This window comes from Ceratocystis lukuohia (genome assembly GCF_044167205.1).
Source record: "Ceratocystis lukuohia strain C4212 chromosome Unknown Supercontig4_pilon, whole genome shotgun sequence".
NCBI classification, from domain to species: domain Eukaryota; kingdom Fungi; phylum Ascomycota; class Sordariomycetes; order Microascales; family Ceratocystidaceae; genus Ceratocystis; species Ceratocystis lukuohia.
Window position 1 is genome coordinate 1,222,906 of NW_027263523.1, and position 26,355 is coordinate 1,249,260.

General features: G+C 50.4%; 8 protein-coding genes across 8 annotated transcripts; 5 read left to right on the plus strand and 3 right to left on the minus strand.

Moving 5' to 3' along the window:
• Positions 1-970: 970 nt before the first annotated feature.
• On the plus strand, positions 971-1,390 carry HOO65_040335 (uncharacterized protein; the record flags this gene model as incomplete). The annotated part of the gene is made up of 2 exons (XM_071003056.1): positions 971-1,062; positions 1,132-1,390. 2 exons carry the CDS (start codon positions 971-973, stop codon positions 1,388-1,390), a joined length of 351 nt encoding a protein of 116 aa, XP_070859178.1.
• Positions 1,391-7,745: 6,355 nt separating this feature from the next.
• HOO65_040336 (Copper resistance protein CRF1) lies at positions 7,746-8,621 on the plus strand (the record flags this gene model as incomplete). Its single annotated transcript, XM_071000635.1, has 1 exon — positions 7,746-8,621. The coding sequence occupies one exon, from the start codon at positions 7,746-7,748 to the stop codon at positions 8,619-8,621; it is 876 nt and encodes a 291-aa protein (XP_070859179.1).
• A 2,797-nt stretch (positions 8,622-11,418) lies between these two features.
• Positions 11,419-15,299, minus strand: HOO65_040337 (Glucose transport transcription regulator RGT1; the record flags this gene model as incomplete). The annotated part of the gene is made up of 6 exons (XM_071002507.1): positions 11,419-12,245; positions 12,305-12,885; positions 12,939-13,263; positions 13,342-13,397; positions 13,472-14,346; positions 14,862-15,299. 6 exons carry the CDS (start codon positions 15,297-15,299, stop codon positions 11,419-11,421), a joined length of 3,102 nt encoding a protein of 1,033 aa, XP_070859180.1.
• Positions 15,300-15,567: 268 nt separating this feature from the next.
• On the plus strand, positions 15,568-17,481 carry HOO65_040338 (Protein bfr-2; the record flags this gene model as incomplete). Its single annotated transcript, XM_071002706.1, has 3 exons — positions 15,568-15,631; positions 15,722-15,821; positions 15,906-17,481. 3 exons carry the CDS (start codon positions 15,568-15,570, stop codon positions 17,479-17,481), a joined length of 1,740 nt encoding a protein of 579 aa, XP_070859181.1.
• A 177-nt stretch (positions 17,482-17,658) lies between these two features.
• On the minus strand, positions 17,659-18,039 carry HOO65_040339 (uncharacterized protein; the record flags this gene model as incomplete). Its single annotated transcript, XM_071000636.1, has 1 exon — positions 17,659-18,039. The coding sequence occupies one exon, from the start codon at positions 18,037-18,039 to the stop codon at positions 17,659-17,661; it is 381 nt and encodes a 126-aa protein (XP_070859182.1).
• A 1,918-nt stretch (positions 18,040-19,957) lies between these two features.
• On the plus strand, positions 19,958-21,385 carry HOO65_040340 (Type III polyketide synthase B; the record flags this gene model as incomplete). Its single annotated transcript, XM_071002816.1, has 3 exons — positions 19,958-20,091; positions 20,151-20,794; positions 20,859-21,385. 3 exons carry the CDS (start codon positions 19,958-19,960, stop codon positions 21,383-21,385), a joined length of 1,305 nt encoding a protein of 434 aa, XP_070859183.1.
• A 294-nt stretch (positions 21,386-21,679) lies between these two features.
• Positions 21,680-23,252, plus strand: HOO65_040341 (Chalcone synthase A; the record flags this gene model as incomplete). The annotated part of the gene is made up of 2 exons (XM_071002780.1): positions 21,680-21,865; positions 21,966-23,252. 2 exons carry the CDS (start codon positions 21,680-21,682, stop codon positions 23,250-23,252), a joined length of 1,473 nt encoding a protein of 490 aa, XP_070859184.1.
• Positions 23,253-23,486: 234 nt separating this feature from the next.
• Positions 23,487-24,985, minus strand: HOO65_040342 (Mitochondrial 2-oxodicarboxylate carrier 2; the record flags this gene model as incomplete). The annotated part of the gene is made up of 6 exons (XM_071002796.1): positions 23,487-24,228; positions 24,278-24,361; positions 24,503-24,532; positions 24,611-24,621; positions 24,701-24,723; positions 24,937-24,985. The coding sequence occupies 6 exons, from the start codon at positions 24,983-24,985 to the stop codon at positions 23,487-23,489; spliced, it is 939 nt and encodes a 312-aa protein (XP_070859185.1).
• Positions 24,986-26,355: the final 1,370 nt, after the last annotated feature.

A 26,355-nucleotide genomic window follows, 5' to 3' on the forward strand; every position in this document is an offset into this window, starting at 1 on the left:
CTGGGTCAGGAGCCAAATAGGAGCCAAGGGGCAGGGAGTCCGTCAGAGGGCTGGAGGGCTAGAGAAGAAAGAAGCTGGAGAGCCAAGACTAGCAAGCTGGAGGAGGGCTAGAGAAGAAAGAAGCTGGAGAGCCAAGACTAGCAAGCTGGAGGAGAGCTAGAGCTGGAGCTAGAAGCCAACCCAGAGAGCCAAGGCCAAAGCCTCAAGGTCAGTCTCCCAAACAAAACAAAACAGGATCTAATAGAGGGCAGCAAAAAGAGAAGAGGGCTGTGACTTCAAGGATTTCAAAGGAAGCAAGGAAGGAATCTTGACAAACAAAGGCCCGAGACCCCCCCATTCTTCCCTGGGACTCGCTTAGTGCTAGCCAGACATCTAACCCTATATCCAGCAGCATAACCCTATTCATAGTAGCTATTCTTGACTCGCTTCTCCAGGCTTGTCATCGACAACATACCGACTCAGAGCTGCTGTCTCAGTCTAACCTGGAACACCATCTCCTGTGCCCTCCGTCCTGTGCCCTCCACCCTCCACCCTCCGCCCTCCGCCCCATCGTCTGGAACGCACGGAAATGATAGTGCGTTCTAGTAGTATTCCTGTTCAGGCGGCCCTCCCTTCACTCTACCCGGAGACTGGAGTTGGGGCATACGGAGAGAGGACAAGGCTTAGTGAAGTAAGTGCCCATGGCTCGTTGCAAGACAGCGTTGGATGGAGATTGATTACGTTTTCGAATAACCAATGGAATCAAATCGATATATACGGTGCCAGGAACACAGCCGAGATGGCATGTTCACACACCCTCTCGGTCTGACATATACACACTCTCTGGCCTTGATCTTTAGTCCACTATTTGACAGAGTCCATCTCTCTCTCCCTCTCTCTTTCTTACTGCGTGCTCTCCGCTCTCCTCTTTTCCTTCCTTCTCATTGCTCCCCCACCTGTGTGCCGAGCCTCTCCCCCCCCCGCCCACACAATGCACATGCACATCGCAAGCAATCCACGCAAAACAGCAGATGTGGAATCATTGAGAATGAGGAGCATGACAGGGGTGGGGCTACAAGTGATGTACGCAAACGAAGGGACAGGGGGCGGCCGTTAGTGGCAAGGTGCATCCTTGACACTGAGCCAGAACAGGCCGAGATACGTGACAAAGCGGCGGCCAACTCCAAAGGCAAAGGCCAAAGGCCTTGGTCAAGGACAGCCAGACAAGGGCTTACATTGGCAAACAGGGGAGAGGGGAGGAAAAGAGAGGAGAGAGCAGGAGGAGGAGGAGGAGGAGGAGGAGGAGGAGGAAGAGGAGGATGAGGAGAAGGAGAGAAGAGAAGAAGAGAAGAGAAGAGAAGACGGAAGGGCAGTGGCGTGGCTTGCAAACAAACATTTCATACAGTGTTGAAGAAAAAACATGATTAGCCCGCTGCATGCTATATGTGATACTGCGGCGATGGCTTTAGGACGCACTCACAACTGCGTTCATGCATACCGGTATGTGCAGTGCGTGCTGCCCTTATTGACCAGGGCCTGGATGTATCTTTCGTGCTAGCAGATGAGTGCAATCACGCTCAAGTCCATGTTCCTGAGGTGTGATCGGACTGGCGATTTCGAATCTTTGTGTGCGCTGCACAAACTGCAAATATCTATCTACCTGGCCAAGGGTTCTTACAAGCTGTATGCACACACACACATAGACCCGATTCTCTCCCGCTCACACTCTTCCTCCTTTCTCTTCCCCGTCTCTTCCTTCTCTTCCTATCGCCTCTCCCTCCCCTCTCTGTCTATTACGCCCTTCCCCCATCTCGCTCTCATGCTCTCAGATCACACGTAGATAACCTGTCTTCCCATCCATCACCCCAACTACAGACCAGACGAAGCCAATGCCAATGCTAACGCCACACGCGGCATAACATAATCTTGGAGGTGCATGAAACAAACATGCTTGGGCTTGCTTGTCATAACGCCCGAGCTTTAGTGTTATACAAGTTCAATCCATCGTCAACTCAGTTCAAGATTCAGCCAGGGGCTTCTTTGGCTGTGTGAATCGCCCACGCAGACCATATCGTATGTGTTGAAGCAAACAGAGGCTTGCCTTGCCGCATGTTGTCTGTTGTCTGCTGTCTGTTGTCTGCTTGCTTCTGCTTCTGCTTCTCCTTCCCCTGCTTTGCCTGTTTTGTTCTTGTTTCCCTTTTGCTGCTAGCTCTGCTCCTAGCTTCAACAGGGCCCTGGCCAAAAGAAAGATTTGCCTGCTTCTGCTGCTTCTTGTGGCGCCTTTTGCCTTCTCCTCCATTCTCGCTTGTCGCATTCCAATGCTTACACTACCGGAAAGCCCTACCTCTTCCGTTTCTAGCGTCTTACTACAAGCACTCTCTGTTTCTCTTGCTCTCTAGCTTTCCTCCCTGGACCTGTCCCCCCCCCCCCCCCCCTTACTAGTATTTCCTTCCCTCTCTCATTTCACGTCTCCTCCGCCTGCCCCTTCAAGATCAAACATCCCATAGATCTTGCCTTGCCTTGACGCGCAACTCTTCCTTTGTCAACATGTTGAGAATAAATGCACGGAAAACAATATTGCAAGGGCTGGAGATTGTGGAATCGCCCAAGGTCCCCCCCCCCCTTCCGCCCGTCAGACAATATAGTTGACATTAGGAACATTGGGACATTGGACATTAATCCTTGGCGGCTGTATCAGCTTTGTCTCAGCCATAAAGGCCTGTATGGCCCTTCCAATTCAAATTCAGCCTTCTAGAATGTGCAAAAAGACTAGCCACGGGAGGGGAGAGGCACACTATGACTAGGGGAGAGTGCTGACGGGGGAGAGGGGGCCAGCCACGTACGGGCGAGTGAGTGGGTGGTCGGCAAGAGGAAGGGAGAAAGACATGCACCTCTCCTCTCTATGCAACAAGGGCCCTGGCATCCTCTCCAAGACGGTCCCAATATCAGCCTCGTCTTCAGCCTGTTGCTATTTTTTGACTAAAACGAGTTTGCTCGCCTAGCTCTAGGATCTCTGCAATGTTTCTCGTTGTTTCCGGATATTGCAGATTGAGAATAACATGCATAGAGGTGCAAGACAAGACGAGACAAGAATAAGACATGGGGGGAGGGGAGGAGGAGGAGGAGAAAAAGGAAGCAATCACAACTTGGCATGTATTGTATGCCATTGCCGTGTTGGCTCACTAACTGCTATCCCTCTGCCCCCCCCCCCCCCCCCACACTCCGCAGTTGTGCCTTTGCTCCTTCTATGGAACATGGTCAGGAAAGAGTTGCCTTGGGTGTTTGCTGTCGTCTAACCAAACAAAGTGCGGCAGAGGCGCATCTTGCACTTTGAGATTCTTGGCTGCAACAGAGGCATGCCGTTGAAACTTTCTTAGAATATATCAAACCGATGTGAGTCTCCGTAGATCTAATTGACGACTAAAGACCAGAGGGAAGGAAGAAAGAAGGAGGGTTGCAACTGGGCTAGGCTGGCCCGGGCTGTGATATGATGTGCTAGAGTGCATTGCATGAAGCTGAGATTTGAACGCCCACTTACATACACACTTTTATACGCAGCATAAGAAGCTGAGGGTAGACAGAACGATTTACGCACGGAGGAGAAAGAACTGCCAGCAGGGCTATTTTGGTGAAGTTGCAGCTATTGAGAAGGCGACTTTGGATGGGGGGAAAAGAAAAAAAAAAAAGAATAAATATTTAAAAAAATTAAAAATTAAAAAATTAAAAAAAAATTAGAGAAATTAAAAAATTTTTAAAAAAAAGAATAAAAATCAAAAAAGAGAAAAAATGCAACTGCCTTCCCAGCGGATGGCCTCTCCGTAAATCTCCCTCCTGGTGCCGTCTTCAATCTTCAGCCCTAGTTGCCCTCATCTTCTTCAACCATCGTCTCGGCCATGGCCGCCAAGCAACGCAACACGTACCGCACACACAAGAAGTGCACATCTTGTTCTGCATCGCGTTGGTACATCAAACAGGTTGACGTAAGTCTTCAAGTCCCCAGGCACAGAGCTTCACTAGTCATAGTCATGGCTCTCATTCTCCCCTCGTATGGCGATGGATGGCTTCTTCTTTCCAAAGTCTGCCGCATCACTTAGAGGCAGGCAGGCAGGCAGGCATAGCTCGCAAAACCTAGCCAAGAACCTAAACCTGACTGCGTCTGTGTGGCAGCCAGTGAGTGGTCTTGTGTGTGTGTGTGTGTGTGTGTGTGTGTGTGTGTGTGGCCGGCCTGGCCTGGCCTGGCTGTTGCTGGTCTGGCTGGCTTATCGAAACGTCCAGCATTCTCGAGATTGTGATACACGTTCTACTGTTTCTAGTCTTGTTCTCCTCCCCTTGACCTTGGGCCTGCCCTGCTTCACCTTGGGACCAGTCTCACCTCGCAAGGGGGGAGTGACCTAAGGAGAAAGAAGGAGAAGGGCGCTACTCCAGCCTTTTGTCCTGTTTGTCTGTGTCTGTGTCTGTGTTCTGCCAACCTGTGCACTAGAAACCCCATAGGCTCGCAGACTCAGACTCAGAGACTCATAGAACGAACTAACTCCTCCCCCTCCATTTGCTGCAGCCCTAGAGCCCTAGAGTTGACTAGCCTCGAACTCTAGGCATGCTACAGTTGAAGACTGGCCTGAACATGCCTGTAGCGTGCTTTGTGCCTGTGCCTGTGCCTGTGCCTGTGCTTGTGCTTGTGTTTGTGCTTGTGCCTGCTGCTCTTGTCTAATCGATCCTGTCTAGCCTGTCCATGTCCATATACAGCCTGCCCAGTCCTATTCTATCTTTTCGGTCTGACGAGGAGGGGGGGGGGGGGGGGGGGAGGACGAGGAGGAGAAGGAGGAGGAGGACGACGACGAGGAGGAGGACCATCCGGCCAAAGTGAAGTCAGTGGGAAGGCGCAGACAAGGCAAGGGGCATGACATGGCACAGCACAGCCAGCATAGCAACTCCACAACCTGCACAGCACTGCACTGCACATCTCACAGCACAGCACAGCGCCCACAGCACTGAAGCTAGGGCCGCAAAAAGATCCCCTCAGCAAAGAGTCCCTAGATCTCTTTCCCTTTCCCGGCCCCGGCTGTTGCAAGCCCATACCACACAAGCCCACAGCGATAATCCTTCATCTTCTTTTCTTGATGATGGGGATGGGTGTCTTGTCTTGTCTTGCCTGTGCCCTTTCTCTTGACGTGTGACTACTGGTTGCCGTTGATGATGGTGATGGGGTGGTGATGGTGATGCTAACTAGCCAGCCAGCCAGCCTGGACTGACTGGGCTGGGACTACTATGTTGCTGCGTCTGTGCCTGTGCCCTTCTTTCCCTTGTCTCTTAGCCAGCTAGACCTTTGCATCTTTGGCCGCCGAACAGTTGACTATGTATGCCCTGCCCTGTCCATAGCCTTCTGTTCTTGGTGTTCCTCGCTCGCTTCCCCTCCCTTCTTTCATCTCCCAGACAGGCCATCCTCGTTTTAGAAGGACAGCTTTACGAAAATGACACTAAAAAGCCTATATAACACCTGCAAATTCAGCGAAATATTCCCACGCCTGCGCCGTAAGCCCATTCGGCCTTGATAAAACAAGTCCTTTGGCCTAGCGCACTCCTCCAGAATCCCAGACCAAGCTCAGACAGGACCCAAGCCCAAGCCCAAGCCCCAGCACAACCTTCTTATGGAGGCTCCAAGCACCCCTCCCCCCGTCCCCCCGTCTGAATCTGTCCCTGGCGTTATAGTGAGTGGCCTAGCCTGGAAGGAAAAGCCAGCCCAGCTGGGTCCGTTAAAACTGAACCAGAACGTGCAGACGAAAAAGAACCGAAGCTCGTTATTAGTGTACCAGCCAGTTTGAATCGAAGACGAAAAAGGGTGCTTGGCTGCTATGCAGCTTTGCCTGCATTGGTACTTGGTGGTTTAGACTTCTACAAGCAGTGCGTGCAGGCCAGGCCAGACCAGACCAGGCCAGCGCCAGCCAGGCCAGCGCCAGGTGCATGCATACAATACTTAAACATTTAACGCCTTCACAACTTCTTTCTTTCTTTCTTCCCAAGCTTGACCCTACCTACCACATATATATCCTTCGTCCCCCTCGTCTTTCTCTTCTCTTTTCTGTTTCGCTCGAGCTGCTCTTCTTCTCTTTTCTTCTTCTCCCTCCTCTTCTTCTTATCTATTTCGTCACTCTCGATTTCCTCGTGTCGGCTCTTGGATTCTTGTTCCTTTTTATTTTTATTTTACTTTCGTCTTTGCCTTGACTTGTCTTGTTCTCGCAGTCAAGAGTGACAGAACAGCTAGCTAGCCGCCTCTCCAAGCAATAGACTGACTACACACCACACACTACGCAGCACACACACACACACAGCCATATAGTCACCTAGCTACTCACGCACACACACACATACATATATACATATATATATATATATATATACGTATATATACACACACACACACACACACATACTCATATACACAAACACCAGCCCTGATTGCACCTATAAACTCGGCTTCCACTCAGCTGCTTTGCCGGCTTGCAAGACTACACGCACTTATATATATATATATAAACCCTTCCTTTATTCTCTACCTCTCCCCCCCACCCCTGTCTTGCACCTGTATCTTCGTCACTTGTTCAAGAGGCATACGCTTTGGAGTCATACAACAAACCTCACAGAACTGCAACATACATCCACACCAACGGCACACACACATACACGCCCGTAATTTGGCCAACCACGCAACCAACTCTCTTTCAGCTTCCACATCCCTCACTATGTTGGTAGACGGCCAGAAGTTTGCATGCGATGCTTGCATCCGCGGCCACCGTGTGAGCAGCTGCCAACACCATGGTAAGTTTTGATAACAGATGACGCCCCCCCGTTTGCTGCTCTGGTTTCTCGTGTGTCTTTGCTCTGCTATATATTCCCGACTTTCTCTACTGCACGCCACACTGCACCGCTGTGTTTGCCTGCCTGCCTGACTGGCCACGGGCCGAGGCATGTGTTTGCTCACCAGCGTGCGCTTGTGCGTGCGCATGTCTTTGTTTCTCTCTCACTACATCAGGAGCCAGACCAGAAACTGCAGAATCTTGACCAACTGTATGAACGTTTGAAATATGAAACAAGAACAGAGAAAGGTGCCAAATAAGAACCAAGACAACACGGCACATGACAGGACAAGACAAGAAGAAAAAAAAAAAAAAAGAAAGACAGAAGAAAGCCGCCGGCCACGAGAAACACACCAGCAAGCAGCAAACACATGCGCACTGCGCCCGAGGCTGTTTATGGCCTGTCATTCCATCCACAGTCACTAACGCAGGCTCCCTCTCCTCTCCCCAGATCGTGATCTTCGCCCTATCAACCGAAAGGGTCGGCCGGTGACGCAATGTTCCGAATGCAGAAACAACCGCAAAGCTCGTGCTGCTCATGTCAAATGCGATTGTGGTGAAAAGACGGCGAAATGTGTGCATCTTGCGCCTCCCCCTAGCGGCCATACTGGTAAGAAAGAACCACCACCCCCCTAGCATGCATTAGTACTGCCGCCTTTTTTCTTTTAATTTGTTTTTCCTCTACTTCGTCTCGTCTTTTTTTTTTTTTTTTTTTTTTTTTTTTACACTAGAAATGAGACGTTAGCTAACACAAATTGCGCCCTAGAAACCTGCTGTTGTAACCATGGTGGCGACTGCTCCTGCTGCTATGCAAAGCGCGAACCCTCCCTCTCAACATCCTTCGACTCTCCTGCCTCGAGCTCCCGCCGGGAACGAAGCACCTCGTGCCAGTCCACAAAGCCCCAGCCCATGACGATGGCGTCATCATCGCAGCGCCGCCGGCGCAACACCGACAGTGTCGCACAGCCCGATCACCACCACCAGAAGAAGATTGCGCACCGCAACAAAATGGCCCAGCAGGCGCCCATATACGATGTTTCCGGCGACCAGTCTCGCATGATGCCCAATGGCGATCTCTCAGTCGACACCTCCCACCACTACTCACGAGACGCGTACCTTGGCAACGAGGTGCCAATCACCCCAGGCCTGCCAACTGGAAACTCGGTATACCACCACCACCATCACCACCACCACCAGGACTCGACCACGTTAGCTACGCCTACGGGGCCCGCGCCTCTAAACATGTCCACCAACATGAGATACCCGCACGTCAACACCCAGTTTCCGCAGCCCGTGTTTGACATGTTCAGCAACTATGACGGCGAGATGGAGGGTCCCATCTTCAGCGCCGGCCTTGAGCCTGGCGCGTCATGGCATCACCACAGCATTGACAGCCCCGCAGCTGGCCATGCAAATGGCTTTTTGGACCACGAGCCTGAGCTGAGCAGCTCTATTCCCTCGCTGGCCCCCAACACTACCGATAACTCCCCTGGCTATGGCTCTCCGGATGGGTCTTCTACAGGCCACATGGACATTCACGGCAATGCGATGGCGCACGGGGCGCTCTACCATGACTATGGACTCATGTTTGAGGGCAGCGTCAACCAGGCCGAGCCGTATGCCGTAGCAACGTCGGAGATGTACAATGAGTCTGAAACGAACCCAATGTCCGACGCCGATCTGTTTACGACGATGGCAGCAGAGTACATGGAGTCTCGGAACGGATGCATTGCTCAGACGGGAGCCGAGCCCAATGCCGGACTGGAGCCTATCTGGCCTACCATGTACTAAGATGAGGGACTGCTGTGCAAAGCGAAGCAAAGCAGGCCCCATCTTGCATCTGGTATGCAGGCTCCTGTCTGGCTGAGGGCTGTTTAGCGACGCTGGTGTCTTTCTGTCTGCAATGGTGTGTGTTTTGTGTGTGTTTTTTTCCTATTTCATTATTTTTTTTTCATTGTTCTTCTCATCCGGGTCCTCCTATCTGGCGTTCAACATGGTTCTGTTTTGCACTGCTCCCTTTTTTCTTTTTCTTGTTTTTTTTTTATATATATTTGGTTTATATCCGTTGGCTAGGAACAAGCGGATGGCTCAGAGGACTGCGCGCGACCCTTTGGACCCCTCGTCGTATGCTTGGGTTTTTCTTTTTTTCTTTTCTCTTTGTTATGGAGTTGGGCTTTGCTATATTTTGGCGTTATAAGAAATTTGGTTGAACGGGGGGAGAAGACGGGGAGGGGGACTCTGAAAGACGGGAGAATGTCTTTTGTTTCTTTCCCCTGGCTGCACTTGCTGAGGTTTCTCTTTGGTTTTTCCGGACTGCATGGAGAAGAATAAAAAGTGATCGGTCTCATCGAGACGGTTTCTCTCGGGCTCTTGGTGTTTGTCTTTTGTCTTTTATCTTTCCGTCCATTTACACATTGATCACGGTATGCACATGGCCAGCATTTACATTTTGGGTGATTTGCTTCTATTGGTTTTTCTTTGCTTTTTATCAATACCTCCAGCTCAGAAGCAATGAATTTGTTTGCGGAGTTTTTATATTTACATACACTGGATCATGAATATCATCCTCTTTATCATACATAGTCTGCCTGTCTGGCATGGTACAGTGTGTGCACAGCAGTGGGAGGCCTGGGAATACATCGTGAGTATAGCGTCCATGTGATTATGTATTACGTCATGCAATTAAGAGAAGCAGGCGACGTATTCGGCGTCTTGGCCCGGATTGGACTAGAAAGTTGGCCGTGATAAAAATAAGAGACAAAAACAAGCACGCATTGGCAAGGGCATGGATGGAGGGGGAGGGACATGGGGGAAGGAGGGAAGACGAGAAGGACAGGGACAAGGAGGAGGAGGAGGAGGGGAGGAAGAACCAAGGCAGAATAAATGGGCCGCGGGGAATGGCAAGTTATAACGATGACGTCTTGGATAGCTGGTTGTAGCGACGCAGGAGCTTTCCGGCCGGGTCGATTTGTCGCTGGCTGTCTTGGACAGCTCGTTGCTTTTTCTTGTTTGTCCTTGCACTGAGGGCCACACAAATAGAGGGAAAAGGGAGGGAAAAAAAAGAACACATAGAACAACAAAAGAAGAAAAGCATGCATGTAAGCATTGTCGCTATGTTGGTTGGTTGCTTGTCAGTGTTTTGGTTGGTTTCCCTACTTACTTGAGCCGCAAGTGCAATCCTCCAATTCGAATAAAATGGGGAAGGAGGCCAAGGTCAGGTTCTCCACATTTCGTTGGAGTAGATACATGATAGATATAAGAAGAAACAAGAAACCGAGAAGGGAACATTTGGAGAAATGACAAAGAAGGAAAGGGAAAACAAGTGGGTGGATGGGAAGGAAGGGGAAGGAAGCTACAGAGGAACAAAAGGAACGGAAGGAGAGAAAAAAAAAAAAAGAAAAGAAAAAAGCAAAAGGAATGTGTGAAGGAGCAAAGAGGAAAGAGAACACAGCAAACCCGCCGAGCTTCGTGGTAGTTGCCTTGCCCTCCTCTTGGCAGGTGGTATTTTATGTATGAAAATGTGTATGCGCATGCATCGGTATGCATGTGTGTATAGATGTATAGATGCGTACTTGTAAACTTGAGCTTGTGTTGGACCTCCGGAGGGTTGGGGAGACATTGCATGTCGTAGTCGTAGCCCTGTCATCCGTCAGCCTAGCCGCTCTTGTGCGGCACAGCGATTTGGACGTCTTGTAGCAGTTAAGTTTGCTCATATCTCCTAATGAAAGTAGGGCGCATGAGAAGGCGGTGAATAAAAAAAAACCTCCCGATGACCAAGAGCAGCGCAAATCTAGCACAAGAATAGACTAAAGCAGGCGGAGAGGGAAGGAGACAGGCTCGGGTCGAACAAGGCAAACTCGGCGCTTTAGGCCGAGTCCTTCCCCGCTGGAGATGGGGACTAGAAAGAAACGTAACGAAGAAACAAGAGAGGGGATACTAGAGTCAGAAAAAAGGTAAGAGCAACGGTAAAAAAAAGAGATAAAAAAAGGTAAAAAAGGTAAAAAAGAAAAAAAAAAAAAAAAAAAAAAAAAAAAACAAAAGGCCCGCTTGGCCTTGCTTCGTGGCGAAGACAGGCGTGTTGGTTGGCTGCCATGTTCTGTCGCCCTTATTGATCTGTTTTGGTACGCCAACGCCGTGGCCTTTTTTTTTTTTTTTTCAGTGGCACTGGGCCTGTCATATCAAGATGGCTGCTGCGCCTCTGGCTTGAGATTATCCATTATCAAAATCACACGACTCCCAACATTAATAAAAACCGGGCGTGTACTATTACCAAATTAATGACAAGCCTCTTCCCCTTCCTTCCTCCACTTTTCCATGTGGCCTGACTTCTTTGCTATCCTCGACCAGATAGCTTTTGGTAATAGCGACACCATTTTATATCCGTTCTCGATTATGTCAAGGAAACTCGGCCGTCGGCCAAAACGAAAGAACCGTTGGAGGAAAAGAATAAATGGGCCAATGGGCCAATGGGCCAATGGAGCATGGAGCATGGAGCATGGAGCAACAGGGCAATAGGGCAGTTAGAGCTTGGAATTTTAGAGTGGAGGTGGGGGGCGGAGGAGGAGGAGGAGGAGGAGGAGGAGGGCCGCTATTGCCATGGGTACTCATTGCTGTTATTTGCTCTTTCTTTTCTAGCAAAAGCTAAGTAGCCTGCTTGCAGCATAGGCCTGGGATCAAAGGCCAAGTTCTCGTAAGTCACATGTGGAGTGGCCACCTTGGACTCCTGTGGCAGTGTCTCTGCCAAAACAGTCCCATTTTTATCCGATGTGTCCGTTATATTGGCCATTATCTTAAGTGGTAGTGAGGCTGAGGCCAGCCCCGAGCCTGCTACGCTAGATGACACCGCCTCTCGAGACTCTTCCTTTCCCTGTTGCTCACGACAGTCTGGTGCCTCTGCTGCTGCTGTTGCTGCTGCTGCTGCTGCTGCTGCGTCTCCTGCATCCACAGTCACACGAACCATGTCCACAGCCCACCCCGCTGATGTTGTTAGATCCAAGACCAGCCGTTTCGCCTCCTCTGCTACTGGCGTTCTTCCGCTACGCTCTAGGAGGCGTAGCACCAAACTTGTCAGCACAATAGCGTGGCGAGTCAGTGCAGTAAGCAGCGCGTTGTGCTCCGCGTGCATGGGCGAGGTGATAATGGCCACAAGCTCACGGCACGGCCAGACGAGCGTGCCAGCCGTTACTCGGAGGTCGAGTAGATGTGCTAGCAGTCGCGCGTGCCAGTAGACAAGGAATAGAGTGGGATGCGTTGCGGGCGTGAACTCGGGTGGAAGGTCTTCGCGGAAACGCTCAGCCCATGGGATCAGCGTACTGCCGAGAGCAATTTCGGCAGGGTGCGGTTTGGCCCCGGATGCGGGCAGGTCAGTCATGCATGTTATTATGGTGCCGGCCAGGTTTAGAAGAGGATTGAGACCTGTATGACTGTTAGTTACTAGTGGCAAGATGGATATGGGAGGATGAAGGAAAGCTTACGGGCAAGGTGGTACAGGTTCGCTGGGAGAATGCCCTGTAGCACATTAGATGCCATGGTGTATTCCTCTCGGATCAGTGACTGCGTACCAAATCCAATGGCATGCCACCTGTCCATGATGACAAGACACCACCAGATGCGGATACGCATGGTCCTATTCGTATCATCTGGTTGCCCTTCGGCTGGGTGGTGGCACAGATAGATCTTGGCGGAAAGGGCCGTTGAGACGGCTCTCCCCAAGATCTCGGTCTTATCCACGCCATGCTCCCCAACCGGCCGGTTGTCCGCCTGTACTGCAAGGAGAAGCAATGTTTGGAGGTACACTAGTGTTGGGGTAGATAGCACAGTCTTGACCCCTGCTTGTGTGCTGGTGTCTGACAGCTGCCACATGACTAGCTTGAGATTAGCTTGGACTAAGTCTCCCGCTGGGATATGGTCAAAGGTCGGGAATGAATGTACCGCTGCAAACAGGGCGTTTGTAAAGGCCTCGCGTAGCATAATTGGACATTGAAGCAGATGGATTTCCAAGCCGGATAGGGTGTCAGGAAGAAAAGGCAGAAGGCCGTGGATAGTGGCGAGATATCTTAACTAGTGTTAGAAGTGTGGTCCAGATAGCTGCGTCTGTTGTGTACGTACCCGTCCATGACCTGCTGGCTGATGTTTAGGGCCGAAACGCCAAGAGCTGTGCCTGGATTATTACCTGCTAGCCCATCGATGGAAGAACAAGACCTCGATGTCTGTGTCTGAGGGCTTGCCGTCGCTGGCTGCACGGGTGTAGGCTGCCCTGCTAAGCTAGAAGGTACTGAAGCTAGCCCCTGGTTGGCACACAGAGGCGGCGGCCTTTGGTTGTTGGAGAGGGATATCGGGGAACGGCCCTCGGACCAACCATTTTCCTTGCCAGCGGTAAAGGGCGTGTCATCCTCGCTAGCGATATCCGTACATGGGCGCTTGAGGCTGCGTTCTATGGGTGTTGGTCACGTCGGTCAGCTGAGGTCTAGAAGGTCGGTTAGAGAGAAGGGGAAATGGGGGGCGAACTCACCCTTTACGAGCTTGTCTTCAATACCACTGATGCGATCAGCCAATTCTCGAATGTACCTACAGCCCAGTGTTAGGTCAGGGCATATTTCTTCACAATCCCACCGCAATTGTTGCCATTCCAAGCTACATACCCTTTGTTCGGCCCTCTTTTCTGCGGGACTCTACTAAACAGACAGAGAGCCTTACCACGTCGGCAATTAGTGCAGGGAATAGTCCCTGTATCGAGCTGCGCATCACACTTGATCTTCTTCCGTCGACACTCATCACATGCTCTCGATGCTTTAGGCCGTTTGCGACCCAGGTGTTCCATATTCTGGCCATACTGCAAGTCCTGCGTGACACTTGTCGGGAGCCCAGAAAGATGCTGGCCGCCTGTGGCAATCTGGCTCTCGTCAATGGTGTAGTGGCTCTCTGTAGATGTCTCATTCTGCGGTAGGATCGACCGTAAAGATGGGTCGCCAGATGTGTGAGCATGAGTGGAGAGTGCATGGCCGGCTGAGACTTGCTGCATAACAAATTCGGTTGTGAGGCCAGAGCCGAGCTGTGTGGCAAGCTGGAGATTTGCAATAGTATGCGGGTGGTGGTGGGCTGTAAATCCGGTTGGTGCCGGCGGCTGAGGAATCTGGGGCTGGAGCTGACCCGCAAGATGCGGAGAACGTGACGAGATGTCAGGCAAAATGCGGCCCGCATGGTGCATTGGGGCCTCTGGAGCAATGGATGGTGGTATCTGCGTTTGAGCCGAAGACCTGGGGTGGCTTTGTGGTGTAATTCCCACTTCTACGCCGGCCACGATGGCATTATCATGGTCGGGGTTAGGGTCGGCTTGTCCTAAGACAATTGGTGGAGGTGGTGGCGCCGCAGTTGACGACGCGGACGTCCCTTGGGGACGTGTTTCTCGGCTCTCCAGATCCATGTACGTATAATACACATATACGTATGTGATGGAGGTGGCAGACACACAAGCTTCAGCGGTAGTGCGTTTATGTAGGAGAGTTGCTAGTATTAACTAAATAGTCTAAGTAGAGAGTCATTAGCTCTGTGTTGAGTGTTAGAAGTCTCATCACGTTTATTGCTATTATTCATAGTTCTTAGTGGCTAGTTAAGATCTGGAACCCATTTTGTAGCCCAAAAGAGAGAAACTGGCCCGCTATAACAACCACGCACCTTCAGGGAACAATTGTCGACTTATCGTGTGTAAGTCGCACTGACGTCGAATGGCATTGAGTGAAATCGCGGAATGGAAAAACCAATTTTGCGAGAGGGAGAGAGATTGGGGATAATCCTCGGTGATTAGGGGTTACGGGTAACCCTAACGATCTGCATTATGTATCACTTGATACTATAATACTATACTACACCACGTTTGGCTCTCATTCAATTTTGCTCTTCTTGTCTCTTTTGCCAGAATCCCTTTCCATAGCTAACTAGAATCTCTTCTCCCTTACTTATGCCTGCTGCGCGCGAATGGCTCTTGCCTTCGTCTAACACGAATACGGCCATGCAGCGTTGCCGATGCCTTACGCTCCAGACTTCACGGAACTCTGCATTAGGTCGCTGTTTGACACCACGGTAGTCGTTAATGAAGCGGGCTTCGTTGCCTGTCGTAGCTGCATCGACTGCAATTTCGAGGTCATGGTCAAGCCAGAGATCGTAGTCTGAGGTTTCGTGGGCTGTGTCTGGCGGATGCACGATGCCCAAGTACAGCAGGATAGGCGCCCCAGGCTTCAGATTCTTCGTGGCAAAGAGCCCGGCCTGGCCATTGGCCGGGTGTTTTGCGTCTGAAATTGGCACAATCTTTGCCTGTGTGCTGGGCAACCGACAAATTTCGTCGGGGACTTTGATCAGGCTATCGGGGCAGACCGTCAAGGCCTTGGCTTGATCTTTGCTCAGCTGTGGTGAATACTTGGGTGCTGAGATATATGTAAGATGAAGGGGCCAGTTCTTGGGCTTCAATGCCATTGTGACCACAGGCGTGCTAAAAATGTACTGTGTTTGATGATGTTGATGGGCTCTCATGAATTGAGAAAATTATCATTGCGCATCAACAGCCTATTAATAGGGTTATCTTAGGGTATAGATAAGGTAATGCTCTTATCGGACCCCACTTAAAAAATATCGACAAACGATAGTCTGCAATTTTGCGACAGAGCGAACTTGGCTTGGGCCTTGATTCAATTGACAATCAAGCAACAACACACACACGCAACTAAGCAAACGATCACTAATTATGGGAGCGAAACTGAGAGGAAGAGCGCGGCAATTTGCTCACCTGGAGGAAAAGCCCAAGACCGGTATATTTCCTATGTGCTTGTGTTGACCCAGCAGAATGGACCTAAACGGGTTGTGTTAAACTGTTGCTAATGACTTTTCTTTCGAAACAGACTACGACCCAGAAGCCGAGAATGTGCCATCCGAAAATGAAAATGACGATGGCGAGAGCGAAGATGAAAATGCGGGCACTGAGCACTATGTGCAGGTCGGGTAGGTGAAGAGCGGCCCCTTTGCAACAGACACGGATGAATGAGCAACATGAATAGGAGAAAACAGTGCTGATAAGTGCTATAGAAAGAGTAAGCTCCGCAAGAGCGAGGGACTATCCCTTGGACACAATTACCGCGGCACTCGGGTATCACGCAAAGCGCTCGAAGAAGACGACAACGACCTGCCCCAAGACGATAGCGACGACAGCGACGATAGCGAAGAAGATGACGAAGAGGAGGAGTTTGACGACCCCGATATGGCGGACCTGGAGAAGGATCAGGCCCGGATAACCAACGACGAGCTGATTGACAGCGATGATGCCTTTGTCGAGTCCGACCAGGAGTTTACCGAGAAGTTCACTTTCCGTGGAAGCTCCAAGCCAAAATCTACCACCAACTCCCGCAAAAACAGACCCAAGGCTGTGGATTTCATGCCAGAATCGGATCAGGATGGCGGAGAAGAGGACTTCCAGGATGCCCAGGAAGAGCTAGATGACGAGGATGACGATGAGGCTGGGGGTTCCAAGATGATCGTTGACGATGAGCGGTCAGAGGAGTCTGATGATTTTGGCAGTGAGGAGGATGATGATAGTGAAGAAGATGAAGACGACGAGGAGGATGAGGAGGACGAGGATGAAGGCGAAGACGATGAAGACGAAGATGAAGACGAAGACGAAGACGAGGAAGACGAAACTACTAACCGAAACTTTAACGCCAACGACCATCTCTCGTCTCTCTCCGCGGCTGCTAAACAGGAGGCCCTCAAGGGCATGGCTGTCCGTGGCCAACGCAAGCTATTTGACGGCCTCTTGAACTTCCGCATCCGTCTACAAAAAGCACTTGTTTCAGCCAACACACTCCCCATAGCTGACCAAGACACTGAATCCACGGCATCCGACGAGGATGCCGCTGAACAAGCCGCCATCCAGCTGTGGAACACACTGGACAGCATCCGCACCGACTTTACAAATTCTGCTGTCAAAGGATCACAAAAACGCAAACGCCAAATTGATTCATCAACTGCTACTAAAAGTATCTGGGGCTTCATGCAAGAGGATGAAGCGGAATCTCTCAAATATCGCCGTGTAACACTGGATAAATGGTCGCGACGAGTTGGCCCATCAGCAGCAGCGAGCCGCGACCGGCTGAAGAGCACCAACAATTCGATCTGTGCGGTACTAGACGAACAGCTATCGGAGCCTTCACGGCTAATTAAGCGAACTCAAATTCCGCGCTCATGTGCGCCGGCTCACGCGGCGAAGAAGATTAGCGAGGACACGCAGATCTATGACGATGCCGACTTCTACCAGCTGCTGTTGAAGGAATTGGTTGAGCAACGCACTACTGAGACCGACCAGGCAGCTGGCACAGCCGTGGCAACTGTTCGCTGGGCTGCTATGAAGGAGGCCAAGACTCGCAAGATCGTCGACCGCAAGGCTAGCCGAGGCCGTAAGCTCAAGTTTACAGTGCATGAGAAGCTGCAGAGTTTCATGGCACCCGAAGACCGACGTCAGTGGGAGGAGGAAGCGGTTGATCGGCTGTTTAGCACATTACTCGGCCAGCAAGTAGCACTAGATGAAGAGGATGAGCAGAGCAATGCCGAGGATGAAGATCCAGAAATGGACGCCGAAGAGGAGGGCCTCAAACTTTTCCGAAGCTAGACAAGAGTGGGACGAGAAAAAAAGGGGAGAGGGAGAGGATAGAACGGGGGCGGCGGACGAAGCGGGGTGTGGAAGAGACGGATACTGTAGACATGTATATACAACCGCCACTAGTTATTGGAATTACCATCACCACCACAACGTTGCCATTAAAATAACAGGCATTAGAGTCTACTACTAGTCTGTCATGGCAGCGTAGGCAAAAAGCCCGACCATAAGCGTGTGCACACTGAGATGAACCACGGGTCCACCAAAGATGCCACCCAATGCATCGCCACGGCGGATACGACTGAGGGCACGATGGCATGGCCAAGTATGGCCAAAAGCAAAAGCGGCTGCCACCATTTTGGCAGTGGCATCAAGCCCTTCTGGGCGGATGACAAAGATAAGCGAGACAAGCACGGTAGAGAGTAGTGTGCCGCCATAGGATTGGACGAGGAGTTGGCCTGGTGCTGAGGCGTTGGGAAGTTGGACACGCGGCGCCAGGGTGAAGCTAAAGCCGGCAAGGGTTTCGATGATGATGTGGAGAATGAATGGGGTGGTGGGAGGGAGCAGCATGATGGGCAAGTGACAGTAGGCAGTAGGTAGTGAGTAGTGGGGAGGTGTGGTGTGCGATGTGTACGTGTGTGCACTGCGACGTCAAGTCTAGAGGGCGTCTATCCCTTTGCTCTTTGATCAGCTATCAAGCCTTTGGGGTCACGTCACTTAGTACACAACAGCCGCGGCTAAGGTAGTGTCATTAATGCAGAGTATCACAACAACCAAGAAAAGCCTAAAGCGGGCTAATGCAAAGCGCAAAGCAGGGAATGCCCCAAGACAAGTAGATAAGTAAAGGCCTGTCTGATCCTTTTGGAGGGTGGAGGAGGCCTTGCTTGTTTAGGACAAGGCGATATTAGAGACTTGGTATGTGGTATTAGACGATGCTTGTCTCACAAGCCTTGGGTTTAAGAATAGGCGCAGGGAGGGGGAAAAAAAAGGCTAGACTCGGCCAGTTACATACACATCGTTGGTGAAGTCGCTGCTGCACTACCAACGTTGTGACCAAGACAACAAAAAGATTTGCTGACCACGATGGGATTCGAACCCACAATCTTTTGATTCGTAGTCAAACGCCTTGCCATTGGGCCACGCGGCCGCGTGTTTACATCAAAGTCTCGTGATATTTGGCACCAAAAATTACAGTGATTTTCGGCCTCTTTTTTTTTTTTTTCTTTTTTTTTCCATGCGTTGTTAGATCTTGGTGATTCTCGTGGACGTCAAATGAATTCAAGTTCAAGTTCAAGCTCAAGCTCAAGCTTAAGCTCTTCTTCTTACTTGGATGAAGTGGGGAAGGATAACGAGCTTGCTTGAAAGCTCACCCGAACCCCCTTGCAGAGTGCCAGTTCTGCCCCCAATCCAGCATATCTTTATCTTTGTGATTCTCGGAGACGTCAAGCATATCCAAGATCAAGCAAGCTCCTTGCAGGTCTCTTTTGCCGTATAGCATGTTGTTGAGTTGAAAAACAAAGATGAAAAGGAAAAAAAAAACAACTCATAATGCCTATCTATTCACTTCATTTCTTTTTCCCAACTAGTTCCTCGCTAAGCGGTCACCAAACAAAGGTTGCAGGATCGAGAATAGACCGCCCCTAGGATTGATTCTGTTAAAAGCCTCCGCCAACATGCATAGAAATTCCTTTTGCTTCCCCTTGCTTACAGGGATTTTAAACTTTTCTTTTTTCTTTTCCTTCAATGGTAGGTCGTGATAGTCTTATCAGTTTGGGCAAGTTGCAGTTACACACATACTTTTGTTGCTCTTTGCCAAACCCCAACACCATGGGAAAATAAACGAAAATATAGCGTAAACAGGCCGCAACGCTCTCCTTTAGTTCATCTTCGACTACTACTCGTACTCGCTCATCTGCGTCTGCATATGGTCTTATACCACAGAGAGGAGTGTGTTTTTATCTGAGCACTGGGGCGACGGGGGGGGACGGGGGGGACGGGTGGGTTTATGCTATTCTAATAGTGTTTTCAACATATAGCCCGTGTTGTCTTATGTTGCCGGCACTGATGGCTCGTCTAATTTTAAAGCACTGCGTTTTATCACACATCTTCTCCTTCTCTCATCTCTTGAGCCACTACAAACTAACCACTTTTAGGTCCAGCTCCAATCCAGACTTGTCGGGGTTTTAGTTGATAACCCCGATTTACGCACCACCAGAAAGATAAAGCTCTTCAGGCGCGTAAAGCTTAGGTAATTACTACTATAAAATCAGGAGTGCACCTTGCGCTAGTCTCACCGACTGCCCGCATTACATAAACCTGGTTGGTTTTTCCTTTCTGCACATGCTAATTGGCTACTTAGTTCTCTAGGTCTGCTAACCCTAGAGCATATTTATATCCATCATCTCATTATTGTCGCTCAGTAGAGAGTCAAAGTCCGTCTACGAACGTTGTGACATCATTAGACAGGTCCCCAGACAGGTTTGCGATCATGATTTCAGAACCAGAACCTTTTGGCAATATGGACCTGTCCATTCTAGGCATCAAGGCCGCTTACCCGCCTTACAACCTAGGCCCTACTGCACTCGCTGAAATTGCGGAACGCTTCTATCCGGATTCTCCTGCGTAAGACAAAGCGATAGCGATCAGTAGCACTGCCCCTACTGACATTTGTCTCTCAATAGCATGAAGAAGCTACTAGCCATCAATAAATACACTGGTGTTGATACCCGCTCTTCCATCGGCACACCAGATCATCCACTAGTCAATATGGAAAAGCCACCTAGTATCAGCCAACTGCACGAGGCTTTCATGACTTATGGACTTCCATTGGCCGTTGAGGCCAGCAGGGGCGCTTTAGAGAGAGCCGGAGTCGACGTTAGTGAACTAACCCACATTGTAGCTACTACATGCACGGATAGCGCAAACCCTGGATTCGACCACTTCCTGGCTAAGCAGCTGGGGGTCAAGCACGCTGTTGAGCGTGTCCTCCTACACGGAGTTGGATGCAGCGGAGGTCTGGCTACGCTAAGAACCGGCGCAAATCTAGCACTAGGCCACACAGCGCGGGGAAAGCCGGCGAGAGTGCTGTGTGTGGCGCTGGAAGTCAGCACGACCCTAGTGAGAAGCGAACTAGACAGCCTACATGAGACACAGGAGGTTAGAATCGCTCCTGTTCTGTTCTCGGATTGTGGCGCTGCCCTGGTTTTGAGCAATGGCATTGGGCACACAGAAAAGACGGCCATGCCAATGTATGACTTGCTGGGTTGGAACTACCACGTGATTCCTGACACGGAGGAGTGTCTCGGCTTTGATGCCGATGCCATGGGTGAGTGCCGCGGTTTCTAGCAGCGGTGTTTCATAGTCGCTCAAAACTAACTATTGAATAATAGGCTGGAAGGTTATTCTCAAGCCAAACGTCCCAAAGGAAGCTGCCAAGGCCATGCCTGAGACCTTTAAGAACCTCATTGCAAGTTTGGAAAAGCTGCCCGAGGGCATGTCAAATCCACAGGACTTTGATTGGGCACTCCATCCCGGTGGCTCCTCCATTCTCACTGGCGTCGAAAAGGCCTTGGATATCCGGCCAGAGGCAATGCGGGCTAGCTACGATGTCTACGTTAATCATGGAAACTCAAGCTCAGCCACCATCTTCAGTGTTTTGGAAAAACTCCTGCAGAAGGACATAGACGCTTACGCACTAAATGGAAAGCCCAAGGAATATGTGGTCGGCTGTGCCTTTGGCCCTGGAATGGCCATTGAGTCATGTATGCTTAAGAGACGCGGTGTATCGGGCCATGTTGCGGGTGTAGACACACCACCAGAGGATGGTAGTGAGACGGCCCCGAGCCAAGTAGGCGGTTCGGGGTACCAGGACGAGGAATTTATCGCAATCGCATTGGAGGAGGTCGATCTAGACTAAGAAAAAACGATATCAACAATCTACTCTCTGTTTTGAATATAGCTACTAGGTCCTAATACAATCACATGTCCGCAATATATTTAGTACTGTGTGCGCACTGTATCGAATCAGCGTGGCTCCACCTGATGATCACAGTGTGGCGCAAAGCTTTATACTCTAGTGAAGCTTCGAGAAAAAAAAAAAAAAAAGATCAGTAAAATTTTACAGCCACTATCAGCACCAACACAACACCAGTACAGTGCAGCTCAACATAGCCTACACGCAAAACAGCCGATATTGCACAGGACTTTCATGATGGTTAAGCGGAAGAGGGAAACACTCACCATTGAAAAAGCCCTAGCTAAGGCTCGTCATGAGTTCTTCAAGGCCATCAAGACTGCCAAGGGTTTTGAAAGACAACGGTTAGCCAAGAGACTGCGCGAGCCAGGCGTGACACCAGAAAAAAAGAATCGCCTGGAAATGGAAGTGACTATTCTCAAGGTATGATGACTGTAGAATTTAAGATGCTGTGGAAGTCTACTCGCTACAGGCCTTGCCTAATGATACAGACGTTTACTGACCTACCATCTGCACCCTGCAGTCTCTCGATCTCGAGCAAACAGCTACCGCCCACCTCTACTCCGTCCTTAACCGCATCCCCACAATTGCACAGCATCCCGAACTACCAGAATTCGTACGCCGTGGTGTACCTAAGCCCGATATCAGCGAAGAGCAGAAATCCGCATTGCATACGGTCACAAGTAGTCTATTCAGCAGACCGAATGTGCGCCAGACTGTTGACGCCACCCTTGAAGAAGTCTGCATGGTGCTAGACGTGCAGCAGCCCGAAAAGAAACGCTCCCGCAGCAGAAAGGCTGACATTTCCCAGCAGGGCGACAAGGACAAGACGCCAGTAGAAGGCAAACAAGAGCTAGAACAGGAGAATGACAAGAAGCCGCTAGATCGAAAGAATATGAGCGCAAAAGAGCAGCGCGATGAGATCAGGCGAAAATTGCTAGAAGGCATAAATATGGAGGATATCAGTGGTGATGACGATGACGAAGAAGAGGAACATGCCGAGTTCGACGGGTTCAGCGATGACGATAACAGCAACAGTGACGACAGCCAAGATGAAGGAGACGAAGCTGAGCTAGATTCGGATGCTCAAGAGGCAGCTATCGCCAAGATGGACGCTCTCCTCGGTGGCTCTAGTAGTGAAGACGATAGCAGCGATGACGACCACGATACTATGGACACACGAAAAAGCCGCGTCTCTACCCTGCAGAAAGGCCCCTCTAAAACAATCCGTGTACGCGACATCTCTGTGTCGGTATCCCCAGAGGGCTCATCAGAATCCGAGTCCGAGTCGGAATCTGAAGACGACACACTTCAATCCAAAGCAAACGCCAAATCCAAAGCGGAATCTAGGGCTGCGGCAGCATCTAAGGCCATATCCAACTCAACCTTCTTGCCCTCTCTAATGGGAGGCTACGTCAGCGGTTCAGAGTCTGAGGCGTCGGACTTGGACATTGCGCCTGCACGAAAGAACCGCCTGGGCCAGCGCCAGCGCCAGGCCATTTGGGAAAAGCGCTATGGTGAAAAGGCCAAACACCGCCAGGCTGAAAACAAGAAGCCAGCATCAGCCAAGGACGCATCATGGGATGCGAAACGAGGTGCGGTATTTGACGGTGGCAAACCATGGAAGAAGGGCATCGATCCGTTTGCTGCAGCGGACGCAGCAGCCAAAGCTAATAAACCCAAGAAGATTGAGAACGGGAATGGTGGTGAAGGCGGGTTGCATCCTAGTTGGGAGGCACGCAAGAAGACTCAGCAGAAGATTAAGATTGGAGGTCCGCCAACAGCCAAGAAGATTACATTTGACGACTAGGTGAATAGATTAGCTGACAACGGCAGGCAAATTTATTGGTCTAATATATAATGTAAATGCACACACACACACACACATTCAAAGCACCCGGGGCTGTAAATAACAGAGGCCTTCTCCTTCTAATTGTCACATTGTTGCTTTCTATATGGCAGCTTTTAGACTAGGCTTTGCAGGTTTCCTTATTTCCATGCTTTTGTTTTGCTGTTTATTTTCTGGCTTTCCACTTGACTCAGCTTAACGAGCGCCCGGGCCGTAGTGAATGTCACGGAAAAAGTCCATGACTCCAGTAAATACAACTAGTAGAATACCACCACCAGGACCCAAACGCAGCACCTTGGGTAGGAAACCCTTGTAAAGTGCACCGAAGCCCTCTTCGCGGGCAATGGTGAACAAGCCAGGCCAAGCCCAGTTGTACTTGGGAGTCACTCCAGGCACCTTGACGGTGTTCTGAATACGCGACTTGACAACGTCCATGGGGGTGTTGAGAACAGTACCGACAGTACCACCAATTGCACCAGAAACCAGATCATTAGTGATCTGGGCGCCCTTGCTTTCAGCCTTGGGCAGCATCTGGCGAACCTGGAAAATGCAGCCAAAGTAACCAGCATTCCAGACAATGTGACGCCACAACGTACTCTCCAGACCATTGTACATGGCCAAGACACCCTCGTTGCGGATGGTCTTTTTAATCACGTCTAGCATACCGCTGTACTTGCCGGCAGATGCCTTGTCCTGCAGGCGAATCTTCACCAACTCGAACGGCACGACGACAAAGGACTCGGTGGCGCCAGCTGTAGCGCCCGTAAGTACCGACAGAGGCTGGTTCATGGTAGTCATGCCGAACATGTTGCGGTAGACCTTTCCCCATTCGTCGTTCGCGGCGAACTTGGTGGCACGCTTGGGGGCTTCCATGAGAATAGGAGCCGTGATGCCGCGGTAGAGGCGGGAGGCACTGTGGGAAAGGAAAAGAAGGTTTCTGTTAGGCAAGGCTTGAGAAGGGGTTCTAGACGTAGACACAGACGTACCCCTCATTTCTAACAATCTTCTTCAGGCAATCAAACATGCCATTGTAGGCTTCCTCGCCAGTGGCGGTAGCTGTCTGGAGCTGGCTAGGAACCAGGGTTTATGTTAGACTCAGGCCAGACAGGGCAGAGGGAGGGCGGGGGAGGGGCGGTGGCCTGAGATTATCGTCCATCGTAGGTTGGCTGAATTCGATCACAGGACAATTGAGTTGGCGGTACAGCACTCACATGCGCGTTTTAATGACATCAAGAGGGTACCTAGAAAGATCCATAGTCAGTTAAACGTGAATCTACAGCATAGGGTAGCAGAAGGGGGGGGGGGGGGGGGGGACTCACATCACCAGGATCTACTTGGTACATCGTGAGTGTATGCATGGTTAGTTTTATAAGCGGGGAAATGGTAGGCCGGTAGACACATCAACGAACCTCAGAGACGCCAGCAATAGCACCTAGAAAGAGCCAGAAATAGGAAGGGTCAGTGAAATTGTATTACTTGGGAGACATGAGCGGCTGACTAGTTGATTGCGCCCCGGGCCGACACTGAATGACGCATAAGCCGGACGTGACATAAGCACAGTATTACGCCTGTCACATGCTGCCGGCGTCAGAGCACGGCGAAACAAGGCAAAGAACGGAAGATAAAAGGGTAAGACGGTACTCACCAGCTCCGAACTGGTAGGCAAAGGGAAGAGGCTTGTCGGTACCGGACATGATGGGCGAAGGACGAAGGGCGAATAGCGAATGGGCAAATGGACGGACTTCAGAGCCAGGTGAACAGCAAAATAAGAAGGGAGTCAAGTATGGTAAACAAGCAGCGCAAAGCCAAAGTAAAAACAAGAAGCGCAATGGCGTGATAAAAGAGAACAAAAAAGCCACAGAAAAATTACAGGAAAAATGAGGAAAAATTGCTGCAGCATTAAAAAAAGAGGAACTGAAACTAACAGCCTGAAATTTGTGGTGATGGGCTTGTCCTGGTTGCTGTGAAGCTAATGACAATGACAACCTTGCAGCAAAGGTTTGTGATACAGAGGGGTCTTACAGTGGGGAGCACAGCAGCCCTTATGGAGTTGCCCACTAAATGGAGGGTCTGTCAGCCACTGAACCCCCTGTAAGCCCGTTATCCTTAGGCTATCCGAATCGGAGACGGCTATCTATAACTATAATGTATGGTGGGCATATTTAGTGGGGTGATTAGATGGCCAATGAGAAGACGCTAGATCACATCGAGACAAGGGATAATCCCGGCGATGTCGCGAGCGAAGCTCTGGCCCTCCGGGAGACCGGAAGAACGAAGAGCCAGCACCGTAAAGAAAAGAGCAAAGGCTTCGGACTAACGCGTGGGATGTGTGGGGGAAGCTGATTTGCAAATGTCACATGCATGTAGCACTCTGCTGTACACATACATACATACATACATACATGGCAAACTTTCTTGCACATTAGTTGTTGCGTATCTACGTCCCAAAACATTTCTCTAGTCCTAAATCTCCAACTACCATATTAATATTAGCTTGCATGTAGCCAATTCTTTGTGCCCAGTAGTTTCCCTGTTCTATTAGGCTATTTCCATGTTGGGGAGGAGGAGGTCAAGCCAGCCATCACTCTTTTCTACCACAGCCTCGCAGAGACCCTCCTCTTCTCTTTTTCTCTCTCTTAATCTTTGAATTCATCTGCCAAATCTTGCAATCGCAGCCTCGCCGGCGTGGTCCATCGCTAGTTTATCGACTCATGATAGTCGCTCACCAAATTTCCCTTCCTTCTCCTTCTTTTTGTCCTTTTCCTGTCTCTGGCCATCTTCTTGCTGGTAGCTTTGGCCCCTCCTACCGAATCTCACCAGCTTATCTTATCAATGACAGGGGCACACAGACTGACTGCACAAGTGCCCACCAGCGATATACTACGTACGCTCTTCTTACTATTTCCTGGCTTTATTCGTAAGCATAAATGTGCCCGACTTGTGTGCTTCTTTCAACTTCTGGGCTGCGTTCTGCCAGGCACTAACTCACGTCTCATCTCTAGAACTTGCGTCAAAGGCTATTCTACCGGGTCTTCTGATTAAAGACCCGCTAATCCTCTCTCAT